Source organism: Artibeus jamaicensis, unplaced genomic scaffold, assembly GCF_021234435.1.
Source record: "Artibeus jamaicensis isolate MK-2021 breed Jamaican fruit bat unplaced genomic scaffold, CSHL_Jam_final scaffold_537, whole genome shotgun sequence".
NCBI lineage: Eukaryota > Metazoa > Chordata > Mammalia > Chiroptera > Phyllostomidae > Artibeus > Artibeus jamaicensis.
In genome coordinates this window covers 17055541-17082493 of record NW_026522047.1, presented here as the reverse complement: position 1 = coordinate 17082493, position 26953 = coordinate 17055541, and the positions used below count along the sequence as shown (strand labels likewise).

Sequence of the window (26953 nt, the reverse complement as noted above, 5' to 3'; positions counted from 1 at the left end):
ATGTTGAATTCTAAAGTCATTTAATATTATGAAAAAGAATTCTCTCAAGCAAATGTTGCTTCGCTTTGTTATATAAAATGGGAAATCCTCTACATCAGGGAAAAGCATACTTGGATAGTGTAAATTGAAAGCCTTTTGAGAGTAATGCTGTATGAGAACACTCATGGTTTCACATCAGGGCAGTGGGGGTTTGATTGGCTGAGAGTTGTCGCTGGACTTGGTCTCATCCATTGAGAAAAGGTTTCAAGCATGTACCTGGCTCACAGAAGTTGTACACGTAGAGTGCCATCTCTGCCGTCTGTTCTTTCAAATGTTGACACAAAACAATCACAGATGATAAGTATATGCTAACAGATGTGAGGCAGTGTAATAGGAATTAGATGTGTAAATGCTTGAGGCAACCTGGACTAGGAGTGGTGGGTAAAAGATTCTTGGAAAGGAGTGACCCTGGATCATCCCCAAGGAAGTGATGGGTTTAGGTCTTGAGAGGGGAGAACATTCCAAATAGAAGAAATGGCATGAGCCAGAAGTGGCTCACATAGACCAAAAGCGTGCAGTAGACACTGAGAGAAGAAACTGGATTGAACCAGAGGGGCTGTGCGGTGGTGTAAGGATAGGAGGTACGAAAGATAAAGTAGGAGTTGGTCCAGGTGATAAGAGGTTACAGTCAGACCTCAGTACTCATTGTCTTCAGAATTTGTCAAACCCTGTACTTGTCGAGTGTTGAGGAGGAAAAAGATGTTTCAACATGGGACACTTGCTCCAGTGCTTGCTTGCTCAGTACTCTTCGTTTTTGGCACTTGTCACGAGTTCGGGAAGGAATTAATGACAAGTACCAAGATGCTACCGTAACTGGGTTGTGATTGCTAAGTTTAGTGCTTTGGAGACAACAAAAAATCAACACTGAAATGAGGTAGTATGTTTCATTGTGATAAAAATGGAAATAGAGGATGGAGGGAGACATGGGATTTTTAAGGAGGGAGGGCTGTTGCAAAACCAAACCAGATGGAGTACAGTGGATGCGACCTCAGGGCGTGTCCGCGGAAGAGACCTGCCCGAGTGATGGTCTTCTCTGGGGCGGGTGCTGCAGACCCTCCACCAGGGCTTGCCCTCGCCCCCAGCCCCTTCACAGTGCCTCTCTTCCAAGGCTGTAAAGTATGTGTTACTTACAAACAATATTATAGCTAACATTGATTCATATCTACTGAAGCATAATAGTAAAACCAACATCTGTAAACGTGCCACCCAGTCTAACAAATTTCAACACTGTCGAACTTCTCCATCCTCTTTTGCTACCTGTTCCCATTTTCTTAAACTTTATCGTTTCCTTTGCTTTTTCTCAATAGCTTTATCATATTTGGTTTTCTTGTCTTTGAAATGTATAAAAATGCTAGTATACAGCATGCATTTTGCACCTGGGTTTTTCATTCGACTGTTATCTTTGTGAGGTTTACCTGTGCTGATGCATGTACCTGTGGTGCATCTATTTTCACAGCTCTCTGGTATTGTGCTGTAGAAGTACACCACATTTGGGTGTGGTCTGTTCCCCGCATCTTTTTTTTTACTGTTAGGAACAGTTGGCCTGAGGTTAAATTCTCTAACACTGGTTCTCAAACACCTTGGTTTTAGGATCTCCTAATAGTTATTGAGGACTCCAGAGAGCTTTTGTGTATAATGCATTATTTATATATATATGCGATTATAACTAAGAAATTAAATATTTTATTATTAAAATAATTATTATAAACCATTTTATGTTAACTGTAAGTAGCAAATATTTATTAAAAATATACCTTTTCCAAAAACATTGAGTGAGAAGAATGGCATTATAATTTTGCAAATTGCTTTAATGTCTGGCTTGATAGAAGACAGCTCGATTCTCATCGATGCCGCTGCATTCAGTCAGATGTGACTTCCTATTTTGGAACCGGTATATAAAGAAAATCTAGCTTCACAAAGATATGTGATAGTCTTCAGAAAATTATGGATGTTCATTGGTACTATGCAACTGCACCGAAACTCAAAAAAGAGGTAGCTTCTTATGGTTTAAATGTAATATAAAATAGGAACTTTTTGTATTCTGTCACATTAAAATCTACTGGTTGATCTTGACTTTGAGTGGATCTCCATGCATGTAACATTAAGCACCAGTCACTTGAAATGTAATTGGTTCACTGAGTTATGTAGCTCTACCAAATATTGACATATTTCATTATGCAATGTAAAAAATTATTAACATCAACACTGATCTTATTTGAAAAGTCTCTGTGGGTAAGCTGTCAAGTTCACAGTGTAGGACATGGGTTTTCCAAAGTTTAATTCTTGCTTGAAAGCTTGACTTTTGTCATTGGCTGCAGATACTGTCATTTTTCTCCTTAAAGTTTCAGCCTTCATTCATTTCTAAGAAAGTGCCTGCCAGATAACCCAAATTTGAATGGCCATAGTTTGTCAGTTATTCTCCCAATTAAAAGTGATATTTCATGAGAAAAGGGGCCAGGTCAGCTCCCAGCTCAATCATACATGTCCTTTTTCTTGAGACAGCTGTCACATTTCAGTAACGTGCTTTATGCATACATTTCATTACGTAATATAATAGTGAAAAGATGTTCGCTCCAGGGTCAGTCTTTAATAAAAGTAATAATTTTTACTGCTGCTCCCTCAGACACATTGAGTGAAACCGGCCGGGTTATTTTGTCTGTTTTGTTGTGTGTGTGTGTGTGTGTGTGTGTGTGTGTGTGTGTGTGTGTACTGTACGTGGCAGTGAAGACTATGACGATTGGCCACTGTGATCCACCCTGAAGCACCAGCATCTCACCCACCTTCGTGTTTGCATCATTGCTGCAGATGTCAACAGAGGGAAAAGGGTGGATAACATCCTCACGTTGATACGTTTTCATCTGAGACTTCCTGTGGACCACAGGGTCCACAGACCACACTCGGAGAGCCACTACCCTAACGTGTCCACACAGCTGTGCTGCGTCAGTGTTACCTGATCATGTTATAAGGCAGCCCTGCGTGGACATTTTCACTGAGAAACCAACCCAAAAGGCGGCGAGAACTCTGACAACCCGAAACCTTCACCTCATCAGGGTTCTCAGCTTTTGTGAGGTTTCTTCGAAGAATCTTTGAAGTGTCTTTTTCTGCCTGTAAATTAAGGTGAAAAATAGGCATTTTACTTTATTTTTTTGGGGGGGGGGGGGTTTTTTTTTTTTGTTTTTTTGTGGGAGGGGGTGTGTGGAATCCCGTCTGTTTTAAAGTGCAAGCACTGTTTTAAAATTGACTCATCAGTTAAATTACTTTTCTTCTCCACCAACCTGCTGTGTCTCGTCGCTGTCCTGTGAAGATGCGCCGTGTTTAGCCCATGATGTCTGAGGAGCCCCGTTAAGGAGGGCTCCCGTGGGCCCCACGCTCCGGCAGGATTTATCTTCGAGGGGACGTAGGTGCCTGTGAGAGACCGCTACAGTTTTCCAGGCTGGGGGGCCAGGAGCATTTCCGGTCCTCTGTGGTCTCTTCTGGGTTGCTTGCTATTCTCACCAGCCACTAAGCCGCTTGCCCAAGACAGAAACCTGAGTCCAATCCTGGATGGTTCCCTCTTCCTTTCTTCCCACATCAAACTGATCTCCAAGTCTGTTTGATTCTGCTTCCAGAATCTCTCCAGAATTCACTGTGCCCACCACTTTAGTTGACATTGCTGTTTTCTCCTACAAGAATTGAGGGGTTTTTTTTCCCCAGTCTCACCCCTCCCTTCCCTGACCCAGCCTCTGTAATCCAGTCTTCACCAGAGACTTTCTAAAACACTCGTGTAATCCAGATAATCCTTATTTAGGATCTTTTAGGTATTCTCTAAAAGGATAAAGCTTGCTATTTTTAGTAAATTATAGGAGATGTGGCATCATTTGGGTCCCTGTTCCACCCCCCTTCTGCCATTCATGTTGAATTGTCTGTTTTGCAGATTACCGCGCCTCTATCTGTTTACTTCGGCATATTCTTTTCCCTGTTCCTGGGATGTCTTCCACCGTCTGATTTGCCTGATAGCCTTCTTCCTTCAACACTCAGTTCTCTGAGAAGCCTCCCTGCTTCCCCTCCTTGCCTACCGTTGCCCCACTTACTGGGCAGCATTAGTCACCGCCCCGGGCCCCCACGGTCTCTGCTGATACCTCCCATGTGACTTTATACTTACTCATTCATCTGTGTCCTCATTGACTGAACTTTTGAAGGGTGTGGACTATTTCTTGCTCATTTTTATACATTCTTGCACATATCAGTACCTGGTATGCAACAGGTGGTTAGTAAAATTGTTAAGTAAACAAAAGGAGAAGTTAAGAACAGGTTACAGAATCAAAGAGATAGGAGGTGTTTCGTAAACATTGTTGAATAAATGAAGGAGTGAAATTAAGAAAGGGTCACAAAATCAAAGACTTTGTAGGAATTCCATAAACACTGTGGCAGGAAGGAAGGGAGGGAAGGAGGGAGAGAGAAGGAGGGAAGGAAGGGAGGAAGGAAGGAAGGAAGGAGGGAAGAAGGAAGGAAGGAAGGAAGGGAGGAAGGAAGGAAGTTAAAATGGGTTACAGAATCAAGGGCTGTGAAGAACATCTGCTGTCTTCCTCTGTCAGAAACGAGAAAACAGTTTGCCTGACTTGTACAGTGGGGCTGGGTAGGGGTGACGAGCAGCGGCCTAGAGATGACTGGAGACAGTCATGCGCTTCCGGAGGAGACTTGCCGAGCAGAGCAGAGGCCATGGTCTCCACCACAGGGGGATGCCACACAGTCTGAGCGCGAGGGGGAACTTCTGTGGTTGGAAGCCTGGCGCATTCCAGACTGCAGAGTTTCCCCTTAGCTATTGGCTGTGGCTCTCTGTCCTCACACTGTGCCAAGACTGTAAGATTTTCCTGATGACTGGGCATATTCCACATCTGGATTCCATGGTCACAGCAGCTAGAAGTTTCCCGTCCTCTCTGGTTGAGGCGATTATGCTATTGAGCTGGGTAGCAATAGAGACAAGTCTGAGGTAAGCCCTACTACTTCAAGTATTGCTTCAACTGAGCTTTCTGGGTCCCTGGGAGGGAGGGGAAGGGGAGACTATTTACTAAGCTAACTCTGAGCTGCGTTGCTTGCATGGTTCTGACTTTGCCTTCACAAATCACCCTGTGAAATCACAGGTATCCGTATCCTAGTCTATAGGCAGAGGATGGCCTTGGAGGTGTCAGGTGGGTCTGTTGGAAGGTAGAGCACGGTTTGGGTGTGTCTGGTGCCAAAGCTTGTGGTCTTATTTTGTCAGTTCGGTAAGTTCTTAAAGTTGCGTATATGAGGGGGGACCCCCCAAAATCAGAATTATCTTCTGGAGGGTGGGCCCTTGTAGTACAGGCTCACCTAGTACCTGCTAGGTGAGTGTTCTAGGAACCCATCTGTATCAGTGGACCAGTTGGTGCTGTTGCAAGAGGCTGCGTCCAGCTTCAGTGAATTTTTTTGAACACTCAACACATTTGCCTATTTCATGATGAGTGACTTAGGAGCACACCTGTGCTGAGTGTTCAGCAGTTTTTAACCAAAAACGGCGTGACCCTCATGCACCACCCTCCCTATTCACCCAAACTCTCCTGAGCAACTTGTTGTTTTTATTTCCCTGGATGAAAAAAACTCCTCCAAGAGAAGCATTTTCCCATCGTGGAAGAATTGAAACAAAAAATGGCTGAAGTACTAAAAGGCATCAAAATCATTGAATCTAAAAACTGTTTTGAGCCATGGAAAAAAGTCTCGATAGGTGTATTGCATCAACCGGAGAGTACTTTGAAGGTGACTGAAGTTTAAACCTGAAAGAATAAATACATAGTTTTTTATAAATAAATTCCAGAGAAGAATCTTTAGTTTTATGGTTCATGTGGTGTGTGCTTTGCGGTTTGCAAATGTTCTGCCATCTCTGCAGGGCCACCCGTGGATGGAAGAAGGAGCAGGTGTTTCGAGTCGACCCCGCTGTATAGATGAGGGGTCCAAGGAACGGGGGAAGGATGTCTCCCGTGTCTGGGTCGTCACCGTGTTCCTAATACCCAGTCTGTGGGTTAGTATTTCATAGGCTCTCTGGGTTTTGTTAAGTAGTCACCAGGAATCATACAGCTGGTAGGTGCCAAATCGAACTAGGCCCCAGATGTCTGAGTTTTAGCATCGGGCTCCTTCCCCTGCTAAAGCACCCTGCTTTCCCCGAAGCTCTAACCGGAAAGATGCCAGAATGAACTCTGTCATTAGCAGGGTTTGGGCTTGGAAACCCTCTGGTATGGCTACCTGGTGAATTTCCACACATCTAAATGGCCCCTTAGAAAAACATCTTTCTTGCTTTTGTTTCCCTTCTTTAAATATTTCAATATAGGATTTGAAATCATTTCCTACTTCCAGGACACTTCCCAATAAAACGATTGCAAAGAGATCAATAATACAACGCTGGATTCATACAGGAGTGGCACCAGGAGGACTTCTGTAGTCATCCGATACGTTGTTTTTCAAGATTAAAACTAAACCGAACTAAAATAAATAGTAGCAGCCTGGCCTTTATGGAGAGCTCCGATACATAGACGAGACCAAGCCGATGTGCCAGCGAGGTGTGTGCCGAGGTGGAGCTAGGTAGGGGCGGGTCTAGAGAACAGTGCCTTTTCCTGGAGTCTTTGGGCTCCTTGAGGTGCGGTTTATACATCACTGCCCTGTTCGAACCCTGCACTGTGTAGGTCAAGAAACAGAGGTGCAAAGGTGCTTTGTGACTCACACAAGTGGCTAGATTAAGAAGGTAATGATGAAACTTGTTGCCATATATCTGAATTTTCAATACTGCTTTAAAACACCATTCTGCTTTTATTACAAAGGAAAAGTGCCTCTTCTTTCAAGCAGGGGTCAGCAAATTATGGCCTGTTTCTCTGCAGCCCCTTGGGAATGGTTTGCACATTTTTCAAAGGTCGTTTTAAAAAAGGCAACAAAAACAACAACAAAAGAACAAAGAATATGGGACAGAGACCGTATGTGCCCCACAAAGCCCAGGATACTGCCTGTCTGGACATTCATAGAAAAAGACCGCCAGTCCTGCTTTCACAGAGTGCACTGCTGCGGATAGGACCATGGAAAAATCCCAGAAGAATTCGACTTTCTCCAAGGAGCTTCAACGCTTGTAGATCTACAACAAAGCCTGATAAAGGGGCATGTTTATACCAAAAAGCTTTTGAAACTTGTATCCCTCAGATGAACTTCTTTAAATTGCCCGGTACGTTTTTATCCTCTTTTTCCAATACAGGTTTTTGGTGAAGGGTAAGCTAATCAGCTAAGTTCTTACAATATGTGGTACACGGGGCAGCCCGAGAACTGCAGGCAGGTCTGTGAGATGGAAAGGAAGTGGTGTGCTTATTCAGATTCAGAATGGGGGTATTTCACAGACCCCCAATGTGTTAAGAAGAGGAACTGATATGCAAAGAAGATAAGAGGTCACTCCCAGGAAGTAGCCGTGTCGCTTTGGGGCCCCACACATAGGCAATGCTAGAGGGGATTTCGGGTGTGTGTGTACATTCAGCGTGGGCTTGAGCCTTCATCTGAGGCAGCAGTAGGGCGGATTCCCTCCCCTCATGCTTACCCCTTGGTGCATCTGCAGCAGCGTCGGGCTTTGTTGGGAAGTGGAACAGTTTCTCCTCTGGAGCATCACTCTTGATGACACACCACTGGGAAACGGAGCCAGATTTCGGGGCATCCCGGCCCTTGGAAGGAGACGACAAAGAGGAATGCACTCGACCACTGGATTGCAGCCCTGGCACGGCGCCTGGTCGGGGTAAAGGTTAAAACTGTTGGCCTAAATCAGTGTGCAAAGTTAACTTTGAATGAGTTTTGTCCTAGTAATTGGTGTCCTTTGATGTCACAGAGTCTTGTACGTTACCCCCCCCCCAAATTCACAATTCCAAAGCACCAATAATATCCTTTCCCGAATTTGTGGAGGCTGGGGAGCTGCTGCCTCTGCAGCTTTTGTTTTGTAAGTATTTAATCACTAAATAAAAGGCAGTTTCATCTCCTCTCCTTTGCTAAACCCACAACGTATCCCCCAAGGCACTTTTCTTTCTGGATATACGCATATTTTGAGTAACTAAAGGCCTCACTGCGTGAAATTTTCCATCGGCAGGCAGAATGATGATGTCCGTGAAGTGTTTCATTACAGGGTGCCTGGTCAGTGTGCCCAGGACGGAGTGTCTCGCTTTATGCAGACCCTAAGATCTCAATAAGTAGCCATTTTCCTCCTTCATAGAGTGCTGTTCGTAGACGAGAGAATGCCTTACTATGTTATTAGGCTTTTTTTGTTGTTAAGTTCTTTTTTGATCTATTAAGCAGTTCCTGGTGATTTCAGTCGCTTGGCAATTTATCGTTCATCTTACAACAGGTATTGGTAATGGCGGAATGAAAACATTTATACAAGAGGAAATAAAAGTCAAGGAAGCAGATAATCGACCGATTTATCAGCCTTAGCAGACAGTTTTTCTGAGGATGCCATGGTAGCCGTGGTAAATTTACTTCTGATTGCTTCGGGGGACAGAATCCGTATGCTCTTTGTAACATGGAGGTGCACGGACGGGTGAAGGAGCGTGTGGTCAGTCTGTGGACTCACCGGTACTGTTTTGGTCTCTAGATTGGCCTTTGAGCCAGTGGATTCGTGCTGTATTTTTAACTGCTTCTTAATTTGTTACACCATATGGGATGATGAGAATATATATATGTGTGTGTATATATAATTCTTTTTTCCGTCTGGACATTTCTAAGTAGCTTTAGTAACAGAATACTTCTCTCTTTTTTCTAATCCTTACTGGAGGACATGCTTATTGATTTTATAGACAGGGGAAAGGAGGGAGAGAGAGATGGAGGGATACATTGGTGTAAGAGAGAAACCTCAAACAGTTGCTTCTCATACATGCCCCAACCACAGACTGAACTTGAAACCTGGGCATGTGCCTTGACCGAGAGTCCAACCTGCAGCCTTTTGGTTTACAGGACGACACTCCAACCAACGGAGCCACACTGGCCGGGGCTAGGATACTTCTCTTGCTTAACATTTTCTCAAAATCTTTTATTTGGCTTAAGTTTAAAGATGGGCAAAAAATAACCTGTTCATCTGCTCATAGCCCATCCAGCTGTGGAGGACTTTACTCCCAGCAGCAGTGTGGCCAGCTTTGTACAATAATACCCAACTCACACAAAAATTGCAGTAGTAGAGCTAAGGTTACCATTTAGAATCCAGAGGTAAACAAACCCCGAAAGAAATTAGTCTTAGGCCTTTATTCAAACTTAAGTGTATTTGTTTTCTGGGGCTGCTATAGCAAAGTATGCACACTGAGGGGTTTAAACAACAGAGGTTTACTCTTTCTCTGTTCTGGAGGCCAGAAGTCCAAGATCAGGATGTTAGCCAGGCCATGGTCCCTCTCAGGACACTAGGGAAAGACCTGCTGCCAGCCTGTGTCCTTGCTGCTGGCAGTTTCTTAGCTTGTGGCAGCCTAACTCCAATCTTCACATCACATTGTCCCCATGTGTTGGTCTGTCTCTGTGTTCAAATTTCCCCTTAATGGGGACACCAGTCATACTGGATTCAAGCTCACACTAATGACCTCATCTTAACTTGATCATCTGCAAAGACCTTATTTCCAAACAAGGTCAGACTCACAAGTTACTGGGTTTGGACTCCAACAACTTTGGGAGGATACGATTCAACTCATGACAGTAGGTTTTCATCCTTAGTTTTGCACACAGTTTAATAAGCCTGGTGATTGTTATCAGCTGTGGCGGACAGAAAGCCACAAATTCAGAAGGAAGGGGCTCTGTGTCGGGCATAATTGAGAAAAAGAATTCAAAAGAACTGTTAAAGAAGGAATAGTAGCTTATGATACAGTAGCCTGGAGACATTTAATATGGGGGCAAGTGGCTAAGAAGCCCAGTAGCCTCTGAGACACATCTATGTATTACAGATGTAATAATCATGTTCAACACATCCTATTTGAGTATATCCGCAGTTTTAAATACCATCAAAATGAAAATTTGAGATGTTAACTACTTGAAAGTATGTTGGTACTTTTTGGTTATTTGAAAAGTTCCTCTTTTTGGGGGTGTCAGGCTACTCATGTTCTGTTAAATGGTCTGAAGGTTTGGGTTTGAACCTCACTTTGTCACTCACTAGCTGTTTGTTAGGTAAGCCATTCACCTTTTGGAACCTTGGTTTCCTGGTCTGTAAAATGAGGAGAGTGTGGTCTACAACGAAAAATTGTGGCGAGGATCAACCTTGCTGTTGCAAATTTAAATAGCTAATGTGGTAGGAGGTGTATTTTCAGTGCTTTATGCAGGGTTGGTCGTTTATTTGGCAAAAGTCGATCGGGAGACTGTTGCGTTCCAGCCTTGTTCTGGAATTCACTCATTCACTTCGTGGTGGTTGCACTCTGATTTAGCAGTGGAAGTACTGGCCTTTGGACTGGGACATCTGAGCTCAGGTCCTGTCTTTGCCTTTAGATCAGCTTTGGGACCTTGGGTAAATCACTGGCCCTCCCTCAGCCTCTGCCTAGAGATGAGCCATATGGACTAGATCTCCAAGGCATTTCCAACTGTAAAGTCATTCGTATGACAAAATTCAAGTTCAACGAATAGGATTACGGTTCTTGATAGCCTGCACATCAGTTGTACAATCCTGGGAGGTTGTCCTCTGTGCTTTACCTCTTTTCTCTGAAGTAGGGGTACCAGGACTAGTACTGTCTGTCTTCTGATAGTCAGAACAGTAACAATGATAGCCACCCTTTACTGAGCTTTGATACTGTGCCAAGGACTCTTCGTGCGTTCTTGCTTCTCCAAATAGGGTACATGCTTCTCCGAGGCAGGTGGATATCCAGAGAAACTCGGTGCATGGTCCCGGATGGTTCGTGAGAAACACTCCTGTGTTATTACGTGAGGACAAGCACACCTATAGTATCGAGGGAAGAAGTAACTTGAGACATTAAGCCAAAACTCAAAAGAAATTTGGGGCTTCATGGAGGGGTCTTCAGCCTCAGTCCGAAATTCCCCAGGATGCAGTCCACTCCTCTTGGCCACTAGGGAGACTTTGGTGGGGAAGTTTGCAAAGTGGATTCTTTTCCTCTTCTGTGTTTGACTCCCATGAGAAAAATAGAATTATAAGTTGTAGTTTTGAGAATAGTTCTCATTTCCAGTACTGACTGTGCTACCTTTCTAATAGTTAATCCCATTCTTTTTTCTTTTTCATACACTTAACAAATAATAATTGAGCACCTATTGTGTGTTTGGTAATAGTCTAAGTGCTAAGGATACAGCAGCAAACAGTACAAAGCACTCTCTCTCACAGAGCTTTTATTTCGATAAACAGTGATGTCTGAAGGGGGAGCCCTGAGGAAGTAAGGGAATCAACCATGTGTCTATTTAGGAGTTAAAAAAAGATGTCAGGCAAAGGAAACAGCAAGCACAAACAAAGGTCCTGAGGCAGGAGCCTGTTTTATTTAGATGAGGTCAGAGGTATACAGATTACATGACACTTTAAGGTCAAGATAGGGTGTTGCATTTTATTCTCAGAAGCATGGAAACAATTGTAGAGGTTTGGGGATGAGAGGAGTGGAATCTGACATAATGTTTTTGGGTTTTTTTTTTAATTTTAATTCTGTGACACTGGAAGGGCATATTTGCAGCATATGTAATAAGTGGTTATCCAGAATTGATAACATAAAAGTTTGTCCACTTTTCATCAGCAGACGATTCAGAGACATAGAAATGCAAATGTTTAATACACTTCAAAAAAGATGCTTTGGCTTTGGCTGATTGGTGACATCATATTTTTCAAAGCTTACTTTGGCTGCCAGCTGAGAATCATAAGTAGGGGGACCAGCTGGAAGGCTCCTGCCACAGCCCCGGCGAGGGGTGGCGGTGCAGTATCCCAGGGCAGCGGTGGCAGAAATGGTGGAGAGTGACAGGATTTGGAATGTGTATGAAAGGTAGAACCAACCAGCTCTGCAAATGAATTAGATGTGGGGTATAATAGAAAGACGAGTGCGGGGATTTTAGCCTAAGCAATCCTCAGGATGCAGGAGTTGCCCTTGACATTGAGATGGGCGGTTTGATGCAGGAACTTGGTCAGTTCCTTGGTCACTGGAAGATCTGACTAATGAGTGACTTTACGTGCAAATATTAAAACGGGCTCAGATACTGCTTGGAACTCACGTTGAGGATAAGGAGTGGTGCGTTACTTTTTGTTACCTCTGTTTTACTCTACTCAAAGGGCCTTTGAAACTATCATGTGAAACTACTGTGGTGTGCAGAATGCTCCTGCTGACCCCGGAGCCCCTCCCTGCTGTCCGGCCTGCAGCCTCTCGCCCTCCCCAGGCGCCTGGCTATTTCCCCACGCCCTCCCAGCACCTTTTCCCCAGCTGGACTGGTGACAGGAATCTGGTTGTCTCCTCCACCCTGGCAGTTTTAAATAACTAGCAGTTCTTAAATTTTCTTCCTGGTCATGCTGAAAGCCGTCTGGTGCCCAGCGCATCGATATTTCAGTAACTGTGGTCTCTGAGGCTTTATCCTGCGTTGAACTCCGACTGCGGACCTGGAGCCCGAACCCCTGAGAGGTCTCTTAGGTTCGGGCACAACTGGCGTCAGGGGGGAAGTGCTAAGGCTTTCAAGCTACAAAAGGGCAATTTAAAAAATTGTCAGGTACAGCCAGCCTAAATGAGGTTATGTGTTATGCTTAAAATTATAAAACTGGTTCAGAACAGCCCGATGTGCAGCACACTCGGCCTTTATTAAACATGATAGAGGTCACTGCTTTTGCCTTCCGGGTGCCTCTTTGCCTCTCCTTTCTTCTGTGACCCACATTGAGCCAACTGCAGAACACACCCTCTGGCTTCAGTGATAGGACCCGGGAGCGGAACATGACCTCTCACAGGCCAATCAGAGGGGGAAGGACCTCTCAGTAGTAGTAAGTCACTGAGAGTGAAAACCCAGAGCCTGTGCAGCCGGGATGGCAGCCTCCTGGGAAAGGGAGCCTGGGAGGATGAGGCCGACCTCTGGGAGGGGAGACTAGAGGCAAATGAGAGAGCTCTGACATCCTGTGGGCTGCTAGTAGCTGCTCTGTGCCCCCTCGGCGGCGTTTGGGGCGGCGTTTGGCATGGGACTGAGAGCACTGGCTGGGGCTTCCTGCCCTCCCTGTAGTCCTCACAACCACAGGAGCTGTGGGCAGGGCACTGAGCAGTGACTGACTCCTGCTCCTGCCTCTGCTCTTTAGGAGCTAATGGTTTCACAGCTAGGAAGTGTGGTGAGATGACATATAACATCTACCTTAACCCACCAGTGGAGGACGTCTCTTTAACATGTGAAGGATTAAGGATCTAACATTTTTTTCATTATACTGATTTATGCAACAGTTATCACCTGCATGTTAGCTTTCTCCATGACCAGGCTATTTCCTGTTGGACGGTCTGCAGAGGAGCAAGCCCACTTCTAAGTGAATTTCCAGTATCATCTGTTAAAATGTCATCCTTTGAGGTCCATTCCCAGAGCTACCTGTGCCCCCGGAATGTATCGCTCCCTCTTTTGTGTACACACACCCCTCGCTCTGTTCCTCTGGGCCTCCTCTGCCTGCGCCAGCCTCGCATTCCTGTGGATTACGAACTGCTGGCCTGCAGACTGCAGCTCCGCTGAGCCGCCTTGTTACAGATTTCCTCGAACATAGTAAATGCTTGGTGAATTAAATCAATTATTAGCATTGGTTTTGCTGATAAGTTTCATGTACAGCTCCTTCAACTTTACAAACCAATAAATGCTATATAAAACCACAGAAAATTTGGTTGTATGATTTGAGGGAGCTCTTGCAGGTAAAAATGATGAGACTGATGGAGATGTGTGGTCTTAAAACATAGGTGTAAGCGTTTAGCTCTAGATGTGCATCTGGTGGAAGGGGAAAATTTGGAAGATTTAGATGAAAATGAACCAGAAGGCAAGTCGGTAGGTACCAGGTAAATACACCTGTGGTTACAAGAAGAGGGTATGGAGTGCCAGAGAACTGACCATGATCAACTCCATCCAGGTGAGTCCTGGGAGGTTGAGCTTCTTCTCTTCCAGACCTGCTGGTTAGATTCATATGGACCGGCTGGTGGGAATGGTTTATGGGGAGCTATGGAAGTGGGGCTTTGAGCCTTCCATCTCTACTTGCTTTTAACCTCAGTCAAAAGGTATGAAAATTAATAGATATCTCTGTCTTATATTTTCCCCACCCCTCCAGTTTTTCTGAATGAGGATCTCAAATGAATATTGGTCCAATTAAATGCATCTGATTACAACTCTTACACCAAAAAGGAAGTGAGTTGAAAAAATGCAGCAAGAATTGTGGATATCAAGTTACTGAGTTTCTACTGGGGAACTGAATTATAAATAAATGTGTTAGGTAGTAGAATTTTGTTTTGTTTCCCCCAAAGGAGAAATTGTCGCCACATGGAAACAAAATTTATTCAGCATATTTTTGTTCCATAATTGCACCATTTCTATTCTTAATTCTTTGAGTTTCTGATTCAAAGTGAAAAACACAAAAACAGACTGTTGTGTAAAATTGACGGGAACGAGTGTGAACCTGGCTGTGAGACACATAGGTTGTTGCAAAATTAGCCACGGAAATAGCTTCCTATTCTGGAGGTTAAAAATAATGTATTGAGAAGGAAGTTATTTACGTTGGCTGTTGAAAGGCTTCCCCGGGAGCCTGGGTTAGGAAAGCTGTGAGGCCCACGGTGGGTGGATGTGTGCAGGAAGCGGTTCCAGTGCTCTGGGATTGCTCGCCGCCACTCCATGCCGGTGACAGGAAAAGGGACCTGTCTTGCTGCCCGGGGTCTTCTCCGATTGTGAAAGAAACTCAAAAGCCAAGCCCTGCTTATTCTAAAGTTTGTGCTGGCCAACAAATTAATCTCCTGGATTACAGCAATGCTGTGTTTTGAGCTCCCAGATGAGAGAACCTTTTCTCAGGATATGTTGTGTCCAGCGTGCTGGGGGTGGGGGGGTCCTGCAGACCATGCCGAGGCGGGGCTTCCTCACAACTGGACAGTGCAACCTTCCAGGACCTTCTTGATGAAACTGAATGTAAAAACAGAGAGCATCCCTGCAGGGGAAAAACGAGTATTTGTGGGAGAAATTCCTTGTTGCTGCTGTTTCGTGAACTGCAAGCATATTTGTTTGAGCTGCTTACCATTTTTCTCTAACCTCTGCACGTCCCCATGTCTCTTGCATTCATTTCTGTGAAAGCTCCCCCCACCTTTTTCTTGACCTCAGGTTAGGCCAGAATAATTTCAGGTCTGTTTCTCCTCAGGTTTCTGGCCTGGCCCTTTCTAGGCCATGCATTACAATTATTTGGTGGTTTATTACTTGAATAACCTCAATTTCAGTAGCAGCATCTTCAGAAAAGCGATTAATAAGAGTATTATGAGTTTAAAAATATTCTTTATGTATGCAAGTTTTCTTCTAGTTTGGAAGAGGATGTATGTCTGTATTCGTGCTCACAAAGAACCAAAGCATGGGTGGTTGAGAACTGTCCAGGTATCTTAGAGGGGATAAATTGGTCTGTTTAAGAAATGCTCTGTATGCTTGTTTGGGGCTTGTGTTTTGGCAAGGCTGGGAAAGTTGCTTTAAATGTAGATATCAGTGGTTTGTATCATTCAAGAATGTTTGGCTTCACTTATCACTGCTGAATAGGTTTGGAGCCCGAGTTGACAGCTACTTTAGTTTTTGACACGCTTCCCCACTTCGGCACATTTGATGACAGTATATTCTTGCTCACTGGGGGTGTACACGGAAGGGGGCATTAATTAAGCTTTACCTTTGGGGCTTTGCCAGTAGATACGTTGAATTCTGTAGGCATATGAATCAGTATTTGACCAATTACAACAAGGAAGAGGTAGACAGGGAATGGAGAGATTAGAGTATTAGGAATGTGTGTATTTACCTCTTAATGGTTTATCTCAAAATAAAGAGTGAACACTATTCTCATCTAAGAGAATTCGCCTGCTGATTTCTGTTCCAAGAGGGTGGAAGGATGGGTGGGTGGTGGTGGGGTGCAGCTGCTGAGGCAGAACTCGCTAGAAGTTGTCACTGGGAGGGCATCTGGTAGACCACACACACGGGGTGGGGGGGGTGCTTGGCAGAGAACACTGAGCCAAGTGCCGAGAGATTTTGGTTCTTGGTTTGGGCGAATAGATAGTTGTGTGTCTTTCATCCAGCTGGATAGCCTTTATAATATTTAATAGTCTCAGTAAAGTGACAGGCCTGCATATGGGGTTGTAATTTTTTGTGGTTCTCAAAACCCTGATTTTAGATCCACCTTGTTAGTTGATCCTGACAGCAAGTTTCTCGATCAGTCTTGCCTGTCCAGAGCTACTCTAGTTTGACAAAAAATATAATCTAATAATATTTACTCATAAATCATCGTTTTTCCTATGTCAGTTCATTTAGTATCAATAAAGACCAAAGAAGGGATTCTTCGAGGAGGGAGTCAGCTGATTCTTACTGTGGTGATTTTTAAATCATAGTCTCGTGTGATTCTCCTGAAGGATGAGACGTTTAATCTGAAATCAAGAAAGGTCTTTTGCCAGAGGAACATAAAATTAGCCCAATTGTTGAAACTGATGCTGACTGCATGGTGTTTGGTATAGAGCGTCTAGGAGAAGCCACTGGGGAGGTGAGTAGTTCAAGGCCCTGCTGATTTCAGGAAAGATGAAAAAATGTTGAAATCAAGTGGGAAGAAGGAAATGTGGCAAATCACAAGGAACTAGACTGTTTTTAAAAGAGAAAATTTCATTTTACCTGCTTTTTTCCAGCACATTCCATTTGATATTTTAGCTTTTCTCGATAACTTAATAAAGACTCTTAGGAAGGAATTGTAAAACTTTACTGAAAGAGAATTTGTCATTTGTGACATTTCTTCTCCAAAGAGCATGGGAAGATCAATGTATTAGCTTGTAGTTCATACATTACTAGTTCTAGCTATTTCTGTTCAGAAGAGACAGCACGTTAGATAGCAAACCTTGGAGGTGGGGCATTCTGGCTCAGTCCCTCCAGCACTCACTGAACTCTGCTAGGGACCAGGCGTTGCGTGGGGCACCACATGGGACACATAGATGATCAAATCCTGGCTTTTAAGGAGAACCACTACTTACATTTCAGAAGGTAAACCAGTGGCAGACAGATAATCCAGAGTGATATAAAATCAGCATAAACAAAGCATGGGGATGTTGGCCCTGTGTCCAAACTATGCACAGAATCTGGCTGCTTCTCACCCCCTGTACGCACCTGGAGCCAGTCTCTCTGCTCCCACCCTTGTACCTGGATTCTCTTCCACACGGCAGCCAGCACAGTCCTTTGGAACAATGTAAGTCATGGCGTTTGACTCCCCAGCCCCACACCCTCCAGTGGTTCCCAGTTTCACCAGATGCCAGAGACTCTACAATGGTTTACAAGGTCCCAGGCACATTTATAACCTCCTTCACCACTCTCTCTCTCTCTCTCTCTCTCTCTCTGACTTCTCCTACTGCTCCGATCCTCGCTCACTCCCTTCTACCCACTGTCTTCCTCAATGTTCCACGGGCCCGCCACACACGTTCCCACGTGAGGGCCTTTACAGCGACGCCCTCTGCCTGGGACTCTCTCCCAGAGATCCTGCATGAACAACTCCTCAGTTCTTTCCATCTTTACTCAAAGTCACCCCCTCGGTGAAGCCTCACCCAGATTACCTATTTTCAATGGCAACTCGCCTCCTGCCATGACCCACTACTCTCCTCGTCCTGCTCTTTTTTCAAAGCACTTATCACTTTCTGGTTTACCCCATGATTTACTAATTTATTAATTTTTGTTTAACCGTTGTCTTCCTTCATGGAAAAAATGTAACCTTCAAGGAGAAAGGATCTTTGCTTTGTTCAGTGTTGTACAGTCTGGAACAATCCAGAACGATGCCTGGCATGCAGCAAGTAGACTGTTGCAACTACTTGTTGAATAAGTGAGCAAATGAACGAAAAGGAGAGATTAATTCTGAATGAGAGTTCTGGGGAGAATCACGGAGAAGAAACCTTGGAGCCGAGTGTTGAAGAGAAAGCAAAATTGGACATTCAGGTTTTCTGGAGGAAGACATTCCAGACGGAACATCTTGAGCAAAGGCAGAAGAGGGACGGAACATATGAGTGTTCCTGAAATGGCAGGAGCCCCAGATGACCGTGTTTGGGGGTGGGCATTCAGAGTGGGAGTGGTGGACAGGTGAATTAATGGACAGAAAATAATTAATTATTTCTGTAAAATAATTAAAGGGGACTCTTTGTGGAGTAAGGGAACGAATTATTAATCTCTGCCTGGGGTAAATTGGAATCAAGGACTCTCCACCAAGTAGCAGTTATGATGTGGTCAGTGTTGTCACTTTAAGACTTCATTAGTGTGAATCGTTTTTGCTAACGAGATCTGATTTTTATATAGTACTTGACTCATTTCAAGCATGGTCTCACATTTATTATGATTTAAGTTTCATAAGAACTGGGTGAGATTGTAATATATAGCAGTTATTTACATTTTTTGAGCAACTTTTTAGAAAAAAGTTAATTACCTCTTCTATCAACCCAGCTAAGTGGCTTGCCCGAGGGCACTCAATTAGGCCCAGTCTTGTGGCCAGCATCATCCCGCTCTGCCTGCTGTCTCTCTAACTCTGACTCAAACTAAAGACAACTTGTTGGTTTTCTACAAGGGCACAAGCTTCTTTCCACTTGCCCTGGGACTGAAAAATAGCAGTTACTTCTTTACCAGATCGATTTTTTCTCTTTACTCCTTTTCCTCTTCCAAGTACCCAGGATAATTATCAGAAAGGTTAATACATGCCCTGAGTGGGTGTGTTTTTACCTTTGCCTGTTTAGCATTTTACCTCCTTTTGGGCTTATGCCAAGACAGTCTGACTCAGCACCTGACATTCCAGTCAGGTGGTTGTTGTCTTTCATGTGGTTCTTGGGTGGAAGGGAAGAGGATGCATGTGAGCAGCGCCGTTTGAATGCCTTCAGACTTGCCCGTTGCTCACTTGGGCAGTAAACCTGGTCTTCTTCATTCCCCCAGATGTTAGTAGGCAAGAAGAGGCGGAGGGCGAACTCAGTGAAGGAGAACACTGGTATGGAAACTCCTCGGAGACTCCGTCCGAAGCATCCTATGGCGAAGTCCAGGAGAACTATAAGTTGTCTCTGGAGGACCGGATCCAAGAGCAGTCCACTTCCCCTGACACCTCCTTGGGAAGTGCCACTCCCAGCAGTCACACATTGGAGCTGGTGGCACTTGACGGCGACGTCCTGCGAGACTCCCTGCAGTGTCAAGATCACCTCTCGCCTGGTGTGTCCTCTCTGTGTGAAGACGACTCCCCAGGGTCCATGAAACCTTTGAGCAGCAACTTGAGGCGGCTGCTGGAGGCTGGGTCCCTTAAACTCGACGCCACAGCCACGGCCAATGGCAGGGTGGAGTCCCCGGTAAACGTTGGCTCCAATCTCTCCTTTTCCCCACCGGCCCACCATGCCCAACAGCTCAGTGTTCTTGCCAGGAAGTTGGCAGAGAAGCAGGAACAGAATGACCAATACACTCCAAGTAACCGTTTTATATGGAATCAAGGTAAGTGGTTGCCAAACTCAACCACCACCTGCGGCTTGTCCCCCGATTCAGCCATCCTAAAACTGAAAGCTGCAGCCAATGCTGTTCTGCAGGACAAATCTCTCACCAGGACTGAGGAGACCATGCGATTTGAGTCCTTTTCCTCCCCTTTCAGCTCCCAGTCTGCCAGTTCCACCTTGGCAGCTTTGTCCAAGAAAGTCAGTGAGAGAAACTTGACTCCTGGTCAGGAACATCCCCCTCCGGCCAGCCCTTTCCTTTCCCTGGCTTCCATGACCTCCTCTGCCGCCCTTCTCAAGGAGGTGGCTGCAAGGGCTGCTGGGAGTCTTCTGGCTGAGAAGTCATCACTGGTGCCTGAGGATCCCCTACCGCCACTGCCTTCCGAGAAGAAGCAAGAAAAGGTGACCCCGCCACCTCCTCCACCACCTCCACCACCTCCACCACCACCGCCACAGTCCTTGGAATTATTGTTACTCCCAGTTCCTAAGGGAAGAGTTTCCAAACCCGCCAGCTCAGGTAAGGCATCTTTGATTTCCACCTTCGTGTTAGGCTTCTGGATGGTAAATTGCTAAGTCTTCTTATTTCATTTTTGCCTCATTTGGTTGGGTTCCCCATGTGAGCTGAGGCAGGAATAAAAAAGTGGGATCACAACAGAGTGCTTTAAATAAGCAGTGTGGTGGTCTTTCATGTATGTCTGATACAAAGACTTCACAAATAGCTTCACCGGTGAAAGGTAATGAATAATCTTGGAGATACACAGTACTCTCCTCCCTTTCATAGACGTGACTTTTTTTTCATTGCCAGGTTCAGGCTAAGTCCATACAAGAAATGTTTAATGGGAGAAGATCAAAGCATCTTTGTCATGGAGCCTGTGGCATCACTGAGCATAGGGGGGGAGAGTGCTTTTGAAATATTGGACAAGGGGGAGCCCACCCTTCCCGCTGCCTCCATCACAAATGGGCTTTTGTAGAATCAGCAACTACTCTGCCCTAATTTATCACATTCAATACTATTATGTTAGCATTTTTATTACCTTTTTGTGGAATGTAAGCCCCTTTCACTTATCCTGCTCTTCTGTAATTCCTTGTCACACAAAAACTCTGAAGAATATTATTATTCAGACTTAACCAAAGCATTTCCTGCAAGTGCCTTATTTTATTCCAGCCCAATCAGATTCTGAGGGATTCTGAGATTTCAACGTGCATGTGGAAAATCTGAATCATAAGTTTTTTCTGGTGGGAACAGTCTTTCCAGAGGAGAAGTCTCTGTCCTGTAGAGCGAGTTACTCATCTGAGGGAGAAATGTAGTCACTTGAGTTCTCACTGTGGAAACATCATTTCTTGGACGGGTTTACTTTTAAATTGTGCACATGATAAATACATGGTCCTGGAGATGGAGGTATGGAGTTACAGATGTCTCCTGAGGATATCCTGCCAGACTTGAACAGGAAGTAGGCTGTGTGTGTCCCCATCAGTATAAACACCACCACTGTGTCTAGCCAGCTCCGGTTATTTGCAGCCACATTGATGAAGAGGATTTAGAATGGCAAATAATTGACTGAACGATCGCATGTAACATCAGTTTGATGCATTTATGACAAATTTCCACTTAAATTGCTGAGTGAGCTATATGCACTAATTATAATTACTTTAAAACTTGTGTAAACAGCAGAATACAACTAGGAAAATGGATCTCTGGAATTTTTATGACTCTAAGCGGTCCAAATCGTTCTCGCCAGAGTTTCCAAAGTGTCAATAAAATCCTGAAATGTTTATCAGTTCTGAGTTTCATTTCTCCTCACTTCACACCTGCCATCTGGTGAAATGGAGAGAAATGGCTAAAATTTGGAAACAAGGAGAAGAGCAGAGGGAGCTGGGTAATCTTGCCATAGAACAAATCACTCCTGATTTATCAAGATTTTATTTAAGGTAGAAGCAGAAAGAGAGGCATGGTTCTATGTAAAATATAGTTTTATAAATATTCTGTGCATCTGGTTATTGAGTAAATGTATTAATGGTGTTACACTGCAAATTCACCTGGACATTAGTTGCCTGGAAAACCTTATATAAAATTAATAATAAACCTTAGTTCATTGAAGAATTGGAAAAAGGTAACTGATAAAACTGTGCCTCCTGAAAAACTAGCGGCTTTGTCCTTTTTAAGTGTCTTGGATAAAACCAGCCATAGTTGTGAAGTATAATTTTTTCACTCAGGTGACTAGATGCATGCAAAGATGAGGAGGGGGTCCTAAGCTTCCGGTGTGGGGGAGACTTTTGGCCTGTTTTGTTGTAGAATGTATACCCCAGGGAGACAGGTTCTTTTCTTGGTTTAAATGCACTGAGTTCACGCCAACAGCTGAACGAGCTTCTCATTCAGGAGTTCTATAAGAAATCGTTTTTCTCTTTTTACTAAATTTATTCTGTTGCTGAGATACTTAACATCTTAATCAATGAATGCTTAAACTGTTCACATTGAAAGAGGAGAGAGGTTCCTTTCTTGGACTGGGGCTCTGCTGTGGATTGGTACCTGCGCCTCCTGTTTTCGTACCTCTGCTCACAGCTCAAGACTCAGTGAAGCAGCCCCACAGATGCAGTAATTATATTTAAAAACCATTCATTTTTGTAAAACTCATACAAGGGGAAATATCCCTGCAGAGAAAAACTCATGAGCTCTTGAAAGGGTCACTAAGAAAATGTTCCGTGCACCCAACCAAACGGTTGAGACCTAAATTCAGGTTCCCTTACCTGTTGCGTGACCGGAAGTAGTGGAGGGGGTGCTTCTGCGCAGTTTTCAGTTGAAGCGAGTGCCATCACTTCCCAGCTTCGTTAGTAGAGGATGGGTTAAGGAGGAGTTGGTAGAATATTCATTTGTTGTTTACCTTTATATCGTGGAGACATGATTTGGTTGGTGTTACTTGGGCCACTGATTTTTTAATCTGAGGGGTGGAAGGGAAGGTGTGTCTTCTGCATCTGGCCCCCCCTCCAGTTCACACGCTGTATATACTGTTGGTCTCCAGGCAACTGGGCAGTTGGATTCGCACGTCCCTTGGCTCTACCTAAAAAGCGTTCGTGGGGGTGTGGTGAGAGCAGTCACCCACGTTCTTAAACATTTCGTAGTTTTTTATTTTTCCCTTTACCTTAGAAAGAAATATTAGTTTAATTCAAAATAGATAGGTGGACCATTTTCTCACAGCAGAGAAAACAATTCTAATATTGTTGCTTAATAACTTAAATAAATAGTAACTAAAAAATCTACAAAAATAAACTACATACTATACGACTTGAAGCAAGGATTCCATTTTCAAGCTATTTCTCAAATGTTGCAAAAAGGCCATATCAAGTTGATTCTAGAGTTACAAAGGTATGTGCTAGAAAAGCCAATGTATTGAGCAGTTTAGACTCAAGCATTTCTTTGACCTTCTTTAGGTCAAGAGAAGTCCAAACCATGAAAAAAAAATGTGTCTTTCAGGTCTGGCCTTACTCCTCTTTTTTGAATAGGATTCAGTTGTTGCCAGGTCACGTGTATTTAATTCCGTAAAGAGTCCACTGCTCGATAGCCTTTCCCCCTGCGAGACAGACGTGACACTTGAGGAGAGGTTTCTCTCATGTGACCCTGTGCCCCAGCACATGCTACGCTGCTCCTCTGAAAGGGGACATGATGGAAGGAAGATTATGTCCGTTTGCTATAAAGATAAATGTCACACATTGACTCAATTCTCTTTGAAGCTACTGTTCTATTGCAGCTCAGGGAAAAAAAGTAAATGGTTTTTATTTTACAGACAACAATTTTTGTGGTAGGCCCTCAAGATTCTTAAGATGCCAGGCTCCTAGTTAAATGACAAGGAGAGTTTCAGAGGGTCTCCAAAACATCTTATTTTCCTAAATAAAATTTAAATATGCCTAGATGCAAGCTGGGCTCATGTGCCTGAGGGCTAAGAATGTTTCCTGGGTCAATAGCTAGGGGGTGTCTGGCTGCTGTTTTCTGTCATGTTTACATGATGTTAAAGTGATTGCAAAAGCATAGACGCTCCAGAAAGTGAGGGAACCCCTCCTGATACTCCCTTTGGTCTATGGTTATTCCAGCTGTACTCTGGCAATGATCACAGATAGGAACTTGCTTAGAAAATTCACTTTTTAACCAGGATTCAGAACTATCTGTCACCAATCTCAGTTGTATTTCCCCAGTGACTCCAGTTTAGACTGCCTCTAGATATCAGACTTCTTAGTTTTATTGAATACTTATCAGTTATTAAAATATGCATTGATGATATCAGTGTCAATTACAACAGATAAACCCAGTGATATTCATTGCTACACAGTTTTTTGTTCCCCTGAAATAGCATTTGAGAGACGCCCAAGAAATTCTATTAAAAGACATTAAGTGCATGTATTGACACACTGTTGTTTGGAAGGAGGACAGGTCCTCTTACACAGGGGTGCACTAGAGGGTTGGCAGGCCTGGGGTGCAGATGGCAGTCATGTGCAGACTCTGCACCCTGGGGCCCCTGGCACCTTGAACTCCTACATGTGTGGTAAGGTTTGTATGAAAAGACTACCCACTTGCCAATTATCTCAGTTTTCTGCAGATTGTTACATAGGATCTAACAAGAGAAAGTTTGATTTCAAAGCCTACAAAATAATTAAATTCATTTTTGAAAAAATACCTTCCTTGAGTTAAAGCAAGTAAGTTAATATAATTTTCTTTTTCTTTTTTTTAGTCCAGTGAGGTTTCGGTGCTGTTGCTTAATGAATGTATAGGTAGCCACGGGCCAGAGCTCCGATGGCGAAGAGATTGGCCTTAATCAACACCCGCCCCAACTAGCAGAAGGGCTCCAACATTTATAGTCGCTTCACTTTCCTCATCTCTGAACCCAGCTTGTCGGGAATTATCGGCGAGATTTCGTCTTGTGTGAAAATTCCTTGGGTTCACTTTGTTTATTTTTAGCTCTATCAACTAAAAAAAACCATAGCTTAAGAAACAATTTAAATTAAATATATTCCTTCTTAAAATTCACAGTCAACCCCGCACCCCTATCGCGGCCCTGTTTTGAGCAGCTCCACTCTGGTCCATTGTCAGTAGTTTAACCATTACATCCTTGTACTTCATTAATAAGGTAGTCGTACTGCGTGCATTGTTAATATAAGCTGCTCCAGGTTCATTTTGAAAATAGGTGAGGTGTAAGCTCATAGAGATCCATCCCTGTGTTTATACACCATTCATTCCAGTGGTGTATTGGCTGCTGTGTGAAAGGTATGCCATCTTGGGCTAACCTGGCTTCCACTGGGACATACTTGGCAGCTTCCTGTTTCTTTTACTTCCATGTCCAGTGCTCCTTTCACTTTTCCATCCTCTCTTGACCCCACCCTTTCTGCTTAATCTTATTACAATCTAACACACAGGTACTAAATCATCGTACATTGTGCTGGCGCCGTTCTGGGTGCTAGAGACACAATGGCGGGGGCTTCCATCCTCGGCCAGCCAGTCCCCCGCTCCACCCTCTTCTTTTTTCTTCTCTTTTCTCCATCTGTCTAGGCTGAGGCAGACCCTACCTGAGCAGCACAGTGGACAGTTGCTCTTTTATTTCGTCTAGGCTCCAATGACAAGCTACCAAGTTGGGCCAGGCCCTGAGCTATGTATTTATTGTGTGGTGCCAGTTGTTTAAATTTACATCTGCTCTAATGGCGAGTTTTCTGCTTTGGAGGGCATGACCAGAGTTTATTGTCACCACTATTACTATTACAGCTGCTACCAATAGCTTCCATTTACTGCGTGACGGGCATTTCACACACATTTATTATCTCTTTTATTCCAATAATATTATTGCCTAGAAAAAGAACATGTTTTCCCCAATGTAACAAATTAGTAGCTTTCCATCCCACTGGGCCGATTAGCATCTGATGGGATTTAGTTTTGTTTGCTGTGATAATAATTAGCTAGTGATATATTTGGGAGAAATTGTTTAGCAGACAGTTGTTAAGCTAGGTGAAATCATGAACGTTTCAATCCTGCTGCCTCAAGAATGTGTGGGTTATTTTGAGGAAGTGGTCCTATTTCCTTAAGGTCTAGATGCAGCTGTCAGCTCCTTGAAAATCGTTTGGCACACAAAATAGGATACATCCTCATTCCTCCTTTCTTTACATTAGTTTATGTCCTATACACGTGGAGGGCATCCTACTACACTATGAATCTTTTTTTCTTGAATAAATAAAAATGCAGATGTTATCAGGGGAGATTACTGGTCAACTTTGAAAACTGATTATTGTACTCTGGTTACTTTTGTCATTTGGATTGTTTTCTTCCTTTTCCTGCTACCATGGGTTAAAAAATTCAAACGGTTATAGTAGTGTAGCTGTTTGACCACGTAACTTGTGGCTAGGTTTTTATTTTTTTTTCATTGTGAGTGTTCTAATTCTTTTTCCAGTCAATCCAAGGGCACCCTAATTTGTGCATGATTCATGTGTGCTTTGGTATTAATTAAAACTAAGGAAGAGGAGCTCCGAAATAAAATAGGTTTATACAAAATGTTAACATGCTGTGTTTATGCAGTGCACTTGGGACTGCATTGGCGGTATAGATGAGGTGGGGGGGCGCTCTGGGGGTGCTCACATTTGGCAAAGCAAGGTGTCCAGGGAGGCCGCCAGTGTTCCTTGTTATTGCCTTCCTGTGATGTACTGTGCAGTCTCCATTCAGTAGAAGACATCTCAGGTTTTCTCTCATCTCCCAGACAATTCTATAAAATTAGGCAGGGAGTACTTCCTGCTTTATATAGTAGGGAGTGCTTCCTGAAGATGGGATTGGTGGCAACCTGTTTGGGTACCTCTTTCTTACTATTGTTCTTTAATGTTCTCCTATAACCCCAAGTAGACTCATTATCACTTCTCTTCCTCCTCTCTGGTTTATGACGGCATCTCCCCTAGAGGCTCAATTCAGTCCTTTCTCTCCAATCTGTTGTTCAACATGCAGTCTTCGTGATCAAGATATCAGAGTGAAGGCAATGACAATGAAGGATGGGAAATTCAAGGCCCAGTCAGGAGTAGGACTGCAGGTCAGCAGAGACAATCAACAGAAATAGACATCAGGAGGGCTCCAGTGGGTCAATGAAGAAGCCTATATGTAGATAAACCTCAAAACTGTCCTTTTCCTAGAGTAGAAGGAAACTCTCCATCCCCTCCCCATCCCCCAATCGGAAGAGGAAATACTTGTAATAGAACATGTCACAAGTAGAATTTCCCGGCTTGAAGGGCATATTTTTAGATAGAGGATTCTCTTTCCAGTTACTTGGTCAAGCCGACCCATATTGCTTCTACCTGTC

General features: G+C 43.9%; 1 protein-coding gene across 5 annotated transcripts in view; it reads left to right on the top strand.

Annotated features, from left to right (window-relative positions):
- Positions 1–26953, top strand: part of ZNF827 (zinc finger protein 827) — a 158505-nt gene that overhangs the window by 12542 nt on the left and 119010 nt on the right. For 4 of the 5 annotated variants that reach the window (XM_037162373.2, XM_037162375.2, XM_037162376.2 and 1 more), the window contains exons 2-3: positions 17185–17389; positions 19105–20157. In XM_037162373.2, the coding sequence (XP_037018268.2) occupies positions 17272–17389; positions 19105–20157 (1171 nt within the window). In that variant the 5' untranslated portion in view covers positions 17185–17271. The remainder of the gene's footprint in view (positions 1–17184; positions 17390–19104; positions 20158–26953) is intronic. The other variant, XM_037162374.2, reaches the window with a different exon arrangement.